The sequence below is a fragment of the Perognathus longimembris genome, chromosome 20 (assembly GCF_023159225.1).
Source record: "Perognathus longimembris pacificus isolate PPM17 chromosome 20, ASM2315922v1, whole genome shotgun sequence".
NCBI lineage: Eukaryota > Metazoa > Chordata > Mammalia > Rodentia > Heteromyidae > Perognathus > Perognathus longimembris.
The window spans coordinates 27,916,690-27,926,389 of NC_063180.1; the positions used below are offsets into that span (position 1 = coordinate 27,916,690).

Consider the following 9,700-nt stretch of genomic DNA (forward strand, 5'->3'; position numbering starts at 1 on the left):
TATTACAGTTCGGGCCAGGCAAAATGTAAGATCCTACCTAGAAAATAACCAAGGCAAAAGAGCTGGAGGTGGAGCTTCAGTGATGGAGTGCTGGTCCTGCAAAGCCCTGAGTTCAATTTCCAGTACCACCAAATAAAGTGCTCAGGTGACTCACCAAAATTATATTAATAACCTAGACTGCCATAGCAAAGTATCAAGAGACTGGCTGGCTTCGACAATAATATTTTATGACAGTCCTGGACGGTGAAATCCCATGGTTGACACACCAGCACAACCAGCAGGTTCTGGTGCGTGCAGGGCCTGTCTTGTGTGGTTGGATCGCCTTTGCTCTGCACATGTGCAGTGTGTTATGCTGCCTAAGAACAGCTGCTGTGTGGGGTTAAAGTTCCACCTGCATCTTCATGCAACGTTATTTACCTTCTTAAATGCTTTATGTTGATACAGGGATAGACTTTTTTTCTCTCGCAGTGCTTGTTACCACTACGCCAGTGCAATGTCAGCCCACAGCAGAAAGGTGTTGAGCCCTTGTGAACACTGTTATTTCAAGAAATGGAAGTTCAAGGACTCTCCACATTCACTGCACTTATAAGGCCGTTCCCTGCTGGGAACTCTCCTGTGATCAGAGGTGAGAGATGTAGCTAAAGGGTTTCCCACATTCGCTTCATCCTAAGGCCTTTCTCCCATGCGAACTCTTCAGTGCATACAGAAGCCATTGCATTGTGTCTCAAGGGCTTCCCACATTCACCACACTCATGGTCTTGTGCCAGTATGAATTCTCTGGTGCCTAATGAGGCCAGGACTCCAGGTAAAGGATTTTCCACATTCCTCACACTCATAAGGCCTCTCTCTAGTGTGGACTTTCTGATGTTGAGTGAGATTGCACTTCTCTCAATATAATTTCCGGCATTTTTCACATTCATGAGATTGCACTCTATCATGAATACTTTGGTGTTGGAGGAAACAGGGATGATGGGTAAAGAATTTTCCACGTTCTCGATACTTATGGCCCTTCTCCTGTGTGTAGTCTCTGATTAATGAGATGACAGTTCTAAGGGATTTCCCACACTCGTTTGACTGTTCTCTGTATGGTCCATCAAGAACAGAAGGGAAAATACTGTAGCAGAGGACTGTGGAGCAAGCAGGGCACTGGAGCTCTGGCAGGGGTACAAAGGCAGACCTCTGTAAACACAGCTCTCCTGCCTGTAATCAATTAATGTGTTCCATTTTATACATCCCCTTTATGTATACAATTTCTATCTCTCCATAGATTTATATTTACAGAACCTTTTAAAAGTTTACTCCAGGGGCTGGGAATATGGCTTCCTGGTAGAGTGCTTGCCTCATATACATGAAGCCCTGGGTTTGATTCCTCAGCACCACATATATAGAAAAAGCCAGACATGGCGCCATCGCTCAAGTGGCAGAGTGCTAGCCTTGAGCAAAAGAAAAAAGGAGCCAGAAACAGTGCTCATGCCCCGAGTTCAAGCCCCAGGACCGGCAGGAAAAAAAAGTTTATTACATGGTGCCAAGCTTGCCCATTTGGCACCTCTCTCGCAGAAAGTGAATACAAATAAACTGATACTTCCTTTAACTCTTGGTCAATTTTTTTTGAGCTCTTTTACTCAAGGTTTAGTGCTCTACTACTTCGAGCCAGAGCTCCATTTCTGTTTTTCTGGTGGTTAACTGGAGATGGTCTCATGGACTTTCCTGCCCTGGCTGGCTTCAAACCAAGATCCTCTGATTTCAGCCTCCTGTGAATGCTATTATTTGCTGATAAATATTTATGTTTGCTTTGCCATATTGTCTCTCAAATGAGCAAGCTGCTCCTCAACAAGCAGCTGTGAGTAGGTAAGGAGAACAGGGGAGTTACTCAAATATTTTCGAAGCAGCTACTCTTGCAGGCCTGTAACCACTTACTCAGGGAGGTGAAGACTGGGAGGGCTGAGGTTCCAGGCCAGCCAGGGCAGAGAAACCCCATCTCAACAAAGAAGATTGTGGTCCCTGCCTGAAAAATAACTAAAGAAAAAAGGGGCAAGGATAGTTTTAGTATTGTGCCTGCCTAGCAAACTGACCTCAAACTGCAGCACTACCAGCACCACAAGTATGCACTTGTAAATACACATATTAGTGCCACCTAGTACTGAAACTATGTATACATATGCACATATATTACTACCCAGTATTGCAAGTATGTGTATGCATGCATGTATATGCATATATGTACATGCAGGTGCTACAACCCTGAATGTGTCCACTCCAATCTTTCTCCTCTTTTTTACCAGAATCCACCCAGGCTGTCACCCTGACCTTGGATTTCCAGCTGTCAAAACTGTAAGAACCATTTTTTCCTTAAGTCATTTGTATGCCATGTGTATCTAGCAGGTTGAGCAGACTTCCTGGGCTGGGATTGTCTCAGAGCTGGTGTGGCTTTCACCTGGGGGATGAAGCTGAGGGAGGAGCACGGAAGATGGGTCTTGGCTATAGGAATGTGACTCCATGGAGTGCCCGGACTCACATGGTGTCCACCCATCCACAGCAGGTCCTCTCTTGGCTGAACTACCCAAGCAGATGCGAGCTGTTGGCTTGCATCATGAACTGTCCCAACATCCAGCACATAGTACCATTGTTCGTATTATGTCCTTTTATTTCTTTTTTTAAATTTAATTTAGGAAGGGCAGAAACTAAAAGAACATGTCAGGGGACTTGAATCTAGGGTTTGGGGTGGTTTTTTTTTTTTGCTGGTCCTGGGGCTTGAACTCAGGGCCTGGGTGTTGTCTCTGAGCCTCTTTTGCTCAAGCTAGTGTTCTACCACTTAAGGCACAGCGCTACTTTGGCTTTTTCTGAGTAGTTTATTGGAGGTAAGAGTCTCACAGACTTTCTTGTACAAGCTGGTTTTGAATATGATCCTCTCAACCTTCTAGGTAGCAAGGATTACAGGCATGAGTCACCAACGCTTGGTAGCTTCATTGTTGTTTTTTCTTTTTGCCAGTGTTGGGGCTTGAACTCAGAGTCATGGCACTGTCCCTGAGGTTCTTTTGCTCAAGGCTAACACTCTACCACTTGAGCCACAGCACCACTTCAGCTTTTTTGGTTTATGTGATGCTGAGGAATCAGACCCAAGGGCTCCATGAATGCTAGGCAAGCACTCTACCGCTAAGCCACATTCCCAGCCCAGATAGCTTCATTTTTAAGTTAACCTAAATCCATTTTCCATTAATGGCATAAATGGGACCCCTAAGTCATATAACTGTAGTCAATAGGAAATAGCACCAGGCAAGTTTTGTTTAATGAAAGAAATTTGCTGATACGGTCTGGAGGGCTAGCCAAAGAAATTATTTGAATTTCTGGTCAGCCAGAAAGGAAAATTCTGCCCATTCCTCTTTTCTACCTTTAACAGACTTGGATTCTGTTTTCCAGTTAAGGTCTATGAGCACCAAGAAGCATCACTGGGCATATTATATACATTTATTTTCTGTCACATCCCTCTGATGTTTCTCCCTGTGCAGTGCTTCTCGGGGAGCAAGTCCTGCTCGTGTCTCCACCCTCTGTCACCCCTGCAATTTGATTCTCCACCGTGGCTGGCACATCTGGCATCTCTTTCACAGACTTTCCATTGTTCCACTGTACACGTCCTGCTCGATGCTCGACGTGGGTAAATGTTGCTGTTCTCTCTGTTTCTTCTTTATACTGTTTTCCCTCCTCTTTGCTCTAATAACTAAAATGTAGAGATTATGTTGAGACTACAGTACAGGAAGACAAAAGGAGTGGTGGTGGGGAAGTATGAAAAATAAAAGCAATGAGATTGTCAGAGATCATGAATGCTGTTTGACAAACGACAAGGTTTTTTGTTGTTGTTGTTGTTTGTTTTGTTTTTTTGCCAGTCCTGGGGCTTGAACTCAGGGCCTGAGCACTGTTCCTGGCTTCCTTTTGCTCATGGCTAGCACTCTACCACTTGAGCCACAGCACCACTTTAGGATTTTTCTATATATGTGGAGCTGAGGAATCAAACCCAGGGCTTCATGTATACAAGGAAAGCATTCTTGCCACTAGGCCACATTCCCAGCCCACAAATGACAAGTTTTTATGTTCATTTTTATATTCTTTCTATTTTTTTTATTCAGGGCTGGTAGTCTACTACTTGAGTAATACTTGCACTTCCTCATTTTTGGTTTTTGAAACTAGGTCTCTGTGTAACGCAGGATAACCTCAAACTTAGTCCTCATGCCTGGGCCACCAAGCACTATGATAATATAATAGACATGCACCAACCACACTCTGCCGAGGAAGAATTTTAAAATTATTTTCCCACTTCCTATACTCAAGCTTTACAAATGCCCAGCTGTTAAATAATTTAGAGAAGGCATAAGTAGATGTAAGAAAATGACATTAAAACTTTTTTCAGGCTGGGAATGTGACTTAGTGGTAGAGTGCTCGCCTACCATGCATGAAGCCCTGGGTTTGATTCCTCAGCACCACATAAACAGAAAAGGCCAGAAGTGGTGCTGTGGCTCAAGTGGCAGAGTTCAAGACCCAGGACTGGCAAAAAACAAACAAACAAAAAAAACTTTTCTCTCCTGGGAATGTTAACAGTAACACATACCAATGATCTCACATTACTGCCTGTCTTTTGGGGGGGGGGGCGGGGGGAGGGCAGTCGTTGTGGTGCTTGAACTCAGGGCCTGAGCACTGTCCCCGAGTGATTTTGTTCAAGGATAGCACTTTACCACTTGAGCAACAGAGCCACTTCCAGCCCTTTCTGTTTATGTGGTACTGAGGATTCGAACCCAGAATCTCATGCATGCTAGGCAAGCACACTACGACTAAGCCACATTCCCAGCCCCTTCCTGTCTTTTTTTTCTAAATGTAATAATAATGTTATAGGAACAAGTGTGTGTAAAGAAAAGGCTTCAGTGTGAAAAGTTTCCTAAACATTACCTTAAGATCCTTGGAATTGTCCTGCATTAAGGAACCAATCTGTTTACCTCTCCTTTGACTGCATGAAAACAGCTATATTTATGGAAGTACAAATTAAGTCTCTATCTTTCTTACCTTGCCCTATTACTACCTTTGAAAATGAAGCCATTCATTATTGCCAATTGAGTTGTCTTGTAACCTTAGATCTGACAAGCCAAACTGGTCTCTACCTGAACCAATGAACTTTCCCAGTTCCTTCTCATTCTCTGGAAGCAGGTAAGCAGACTCCTCCAGGCAGTCGTCCTCAGAGCCCTCCTTTTCATCGCCTAAGAACGGTATCTCAACATTCTCATAGAGCATTGCAAGCTGCTGGCTTTCCTCTGACTTCACCAGTAGACTAGAGAAGGATATGGATGAACTTAGAAGCAGTTTCCACAGGAATAGTCAGGCTTTAATTATGAGACTTTCTGACTAAAAAGAAATGGTTTGAGCTGGGCACTGGTAGCTCACACCTGTAATCCTAGCTACTCGGGAGGTTGAGATCAGAGAATCACAGTTTGAAGCCAGCCTGGGCAGGAATGTCCAATTAACCACCAGAAAGCTAGAAACGGTGCTGTGGCTCAAGGCGATAGAGTGCCAACCTTGAACAAAAGAGCTCAGGGACAGTGCCTAGGCCCAGAGTTCAAGCCCTCAGACCAACAACAAAATAAAAGAAAGAAAGAAAAAAGTAGTCTGGGAATATGGCCTAGTGGCAAGAGTGTTCGCCTCATATACATGAAGCCCTGAATTTGATTCCTCAGCACCACATATATAGAAAAAGCTGGACGTGGCGCTGTGGCTCAAGTGGTAGAGTGCTAACCTTGAGTAAAAAGAAATCAGGGACAGTGCTCAGGCCCTGGGTTCAAGGCCCAGAACTGGCAAAAAAAAAAAACAACAACAAAAAAGCGGCTGGGGATATAGCCTAGTGGCAAGAGTGCCTGCCTCGGATACACGAGGCCCTAGGTTCGATTCCCCAGCACCACATATACAGAAAACGGCCAGAAGTGGCGCTGTGGCTCAAGTGGCAGAGTGCTAGCCTTGAGCAAAAAGAGGCCAGGGACAGTGCTCAGGCCCTGAGTCCAAGGCCCAGGACTGGCCAAAAAAATAAAAAAATAAAAGAAAAAGAAATGGTTTATACATGATGGTAAGTGAAGAAAAACAGAAAGAGTGTGAGTTTGTGTGTGTGTGTGTGTGTGTGTGTGTGTGTGTGTGTGTGTGTGTGTGTGTGTGTATGTGTACTGGGGCTTGAACTCAGGGCCTGGGTGCTGTCCCCGAGCTTTTGCACTCAAAGCTGGCACTCTGCCACTTGAGTAATAGAACTCTATTATCAGCTTTTTGGTGATATAAGTCTCATGGACTTGCATGTCAAGGCTGGCTCCGCAGTTCAAAACCAGCCAGGGCAGGAAAATCTTTGAGACTCTTTTTTTTTGTTTTTTTGTTTTTTTTTTGGCCAGTCCTGGGCCTTGGACTCAGGGCCTGAGCACTGTCCCTGGCTTCCTTTTGCTCAAGGCTAGCACTCTGCCACTTGAGCCACAGCGCCACTTCTGGCCGTTTTCTGTATATGTGGTGCTGGGGAATCGAACCCAGGGCCTCATGTATACGAGGCAAACTCTCTTGCCACTAGGCCATATCCCCAGCCCCAGAGACTCTTATCTCCAATTAACCACCAGAAAACCAGAAGTGGCACAGTGGCTCAAGTGGCAGAGCACTAGCCTTGAGCTGAAGAGCTCAGGGACAGCACCCAAACCCTGAGTTCAAGCTCCATGGCCAAATAATAATAATAATAATAGTAATAATAATAATGGCCAAGAAATCCATGATAAACAAAATATCATCATTTTAAATAAAAACAGATGGATATTACTGATGACTGACTTTTCTTTCAGTTCAGACTCTATTATGGTTTGGCCAAGCACTGGCACTGACCCTATACTTAAAATGTTGACTTTCTTTTCACCATGGATATTGTTTGGCACTAATCTAAAATTTAAGTGCTACCCTAGTCTGTATCCTGATTATTGAGTCCGTCAATGCCCCTGAGGTGGTGCCTGGTTTATGTCCCCGTGGGTCCAGTCCTGAAAGTAGATCATTGAATGGCTTTCCCTGCTTAGTGTGGAAGTAGATGCCAGTGTTTTACTTTTTGCTGATATGCCTACCTGCTTAGGTCTACGCGACTTAGCCAAAAGAAATATATATAAATACTCAGGATTCGCTTATCTGTGTTCCAAGGAGCAGAGATGGAAGAAAGGGAGGGACATTCTAGAAGCATGCAGTGAGATGGCAAGAACTTCCTGGCCACAAACATTAAATACAAGACACTGGGACAGAGAGAGAAGAGATATAGCCTTGGGTCAAAAAACTTAAAGGGTCCCCAAAACACCCAGGAATGAAGATAGTTTACTCACTGTTTTTATTTTTTTTTAAATCTGATATGAACATAAAAATCTACAATAAGCCAAATACCAAAATTATAAAGACAGAATCCAACAGTTCTTCTAAATGTTAAGAGATTTTTCTTATCCAAAAATACTAAAGAAGCTGAGAATGTGTGTGAAAAATAATGACATCAGCTTCCCAAAGGCTGGGGTTAGAGGTGTGCGGCACAACACTCAGCTTCTGATGTTTTCTAGTCTACTAAATTTTATTCTGTCCTGTTTATTTTATTTCATTATACCATGACCCAATGTAAGTTCAATAAAGATTTCGAAAAATGCTGGACTGTAAATTCATAGTTGCGATGATAATGTAGTTATAAGAATCATTGTCGTCATCCTTTGGCACTAAGTAATTCCCTAGCAAAATCGTATTGGCACTTAACGGTGGCTGGCATTATTTAGCACAAACTTACTGTATTATATAGAAGACCAAGATGCCACATATAACGGCAATGCTGAGGGATATACACGCAATGAAAATTACTTGAGCGAGAATAGGTCTACGTGGAATTACTGCAAAAAAAATGGAAAGAAAACAAATTCTCAAAAAATGTCATCTTAGCTGTGTCTCTTCTCATTTTTCATGTTTGTTAATAACACTATTACAGAGAAAAATAGTGATAAAACCAGAAATACTTGGAAAAATAACACTGTTAATAAAATACCAAGACTAGGCCACCCACATCTGTAAGCCCAGGTACTCAGGAAGTAGAGATCAGGAGAATCGTGGTTTGAGACTAGCCAGGCAAAAAGTTGGTGAAAGCACTATTGCAATCAATAAACTGGGCTTGACTGTGATCCTGGCTACACAGGTGGCCACAGATAAGAGGATCATGGTCCAGGCTGGCCCTGGAGAAAAACATAAGACCCTACATTAAAAAATATATCAATGCAGAAAGATAACTGGGAGTGTAGCTCAAATAACAAAGCACCTGAATAATCCCTGACTCCATTCTGGTGGTCATCACCCATTCTTGATATTCTAGTAAATGCTCTCAGTGGATGTTATTCCCTAGAGCAGCATTTAATGTCTGTAGATATACAGGCCCTGCAACACCTGTAATCTTTACACAGACATAGGTTGAAGCACCTGCCACCTGCAGATATACTGACCCCTGTACTTGCCATCTATATACTGACCCAATCATCACCTTTAGATATAACAACCACTACTGAATCCAATGGTAACACCTGTCACCTATGTAGCTGAAGGAAGAGTGACCCCCTAGCACTCTCAAGTCGTGGTGCTGGGAGGAAAGGTGAGTATAGGGCAAGTTAGTAGGGCATTCTGGGCACCTGCATTCCAAGACTCGCCAGCCCTCGTAGCTATGGAGAAGGCAAAAAAGGCATGGCTGCTCTTTGTAGGCTCAGGTGTATTGTCCTTGGTGTTTGCTGAAACTTGGAAAAAAACCACAGAATTATTATTTGTACAAACTGAACCAAACAACAATTACCAAATAGTTACAATATATAAATATAAATATATAAATAAAAATAAATATACAAATATAAATATAAACAAATAGTTACAAGGAAAATGAAGTTTTATTGCAACCCAGCCTGCCTATGTAAACCATGAGAAACTGAGGAGAGATAGCCTTTAGAGTTGAACTGTTATACAATCTTGCATTTAGAGTCATTTTCACAGAAATGAGGTAAATGGGATGAAATCCCACATGTTTAGGCATAACAGTCTAAACAGACAGAAACTAAGTTGATTGTAGATTAAAAGTCAAAACCTCTTGTGAGCAGGGATAGCCATGCCCTGGAAGAGGTGCAAGAAGACCTTATTAATCTGAGTATAATAAATCCTTTTACCCAGGCTGTGCTGCAGGCCCCGCCCTCCTTCAGATGGCCAGGCTATGGATACACCTTCTCCTGGAGGAATGAGAAGAATGGAGGAGGCATAAATGAAGATGAGCTGAGACTCTCCCAGTTAGGAGTCGAGGACAGAAATAGTCTTCCCTGTTAGCAAACTTTGTTGAACAACTTGTTTGTGGCCAATGAACACTGACATACAATAAATAAGAAAAGAGGAGACACAGCACTCTGAAGTAAAACCTAACCAAAGACTTCTTACCTGATTTGGCCATATCAACAGGGTAACCAAGTTGGGAATCCTAATGTAGTAGATGAAGGTAATGCCAGGATAAATCATTACCAGAGGTGCATGCATCTCCATGGGACTCTGCAGAGGAGTACCCAAGCAGAGAAGCAAGAATTGCAACAAAAGGCTAATCAGGACACTCGGAATTTTACAATAGATTAGTGAGGCTTGCAAGGAAATTCACCAACTCTGACCTGGAAACTCC

At 43.1% G+C, this 9,700-nt stretch overlaps 1 protein-coding gene across 1 annotated transcript; it reads right to left on the minus strand.

Moving 5' to 3' along the window:
- Nucleotides 1-3,599: 3,599 nt before the first annotated feature.
- C20H19orf18 (chromosome 20 C19orf18 homolog) lies at nt 3,600-9,481 on the minus strand. Its single transcript, XM_048369030.1, has 4 exons — nt 9,469-9,481; nt 7,802-7,901; nt 5,145-5,311; nt 3,600-3,715 (listed from the first exon to the last, which is right to left on the minus strand). Exons 1-4 carry the CDS (start codon nt 9,479-9,481, stop codon nt 3,600-3,602), a joined length of 396 nt encoding a protein of 131 aa, XP_048224987.1.
- Between the last annotated feature and the right edge of the window lie 219 nt (nt 9,482-9,700).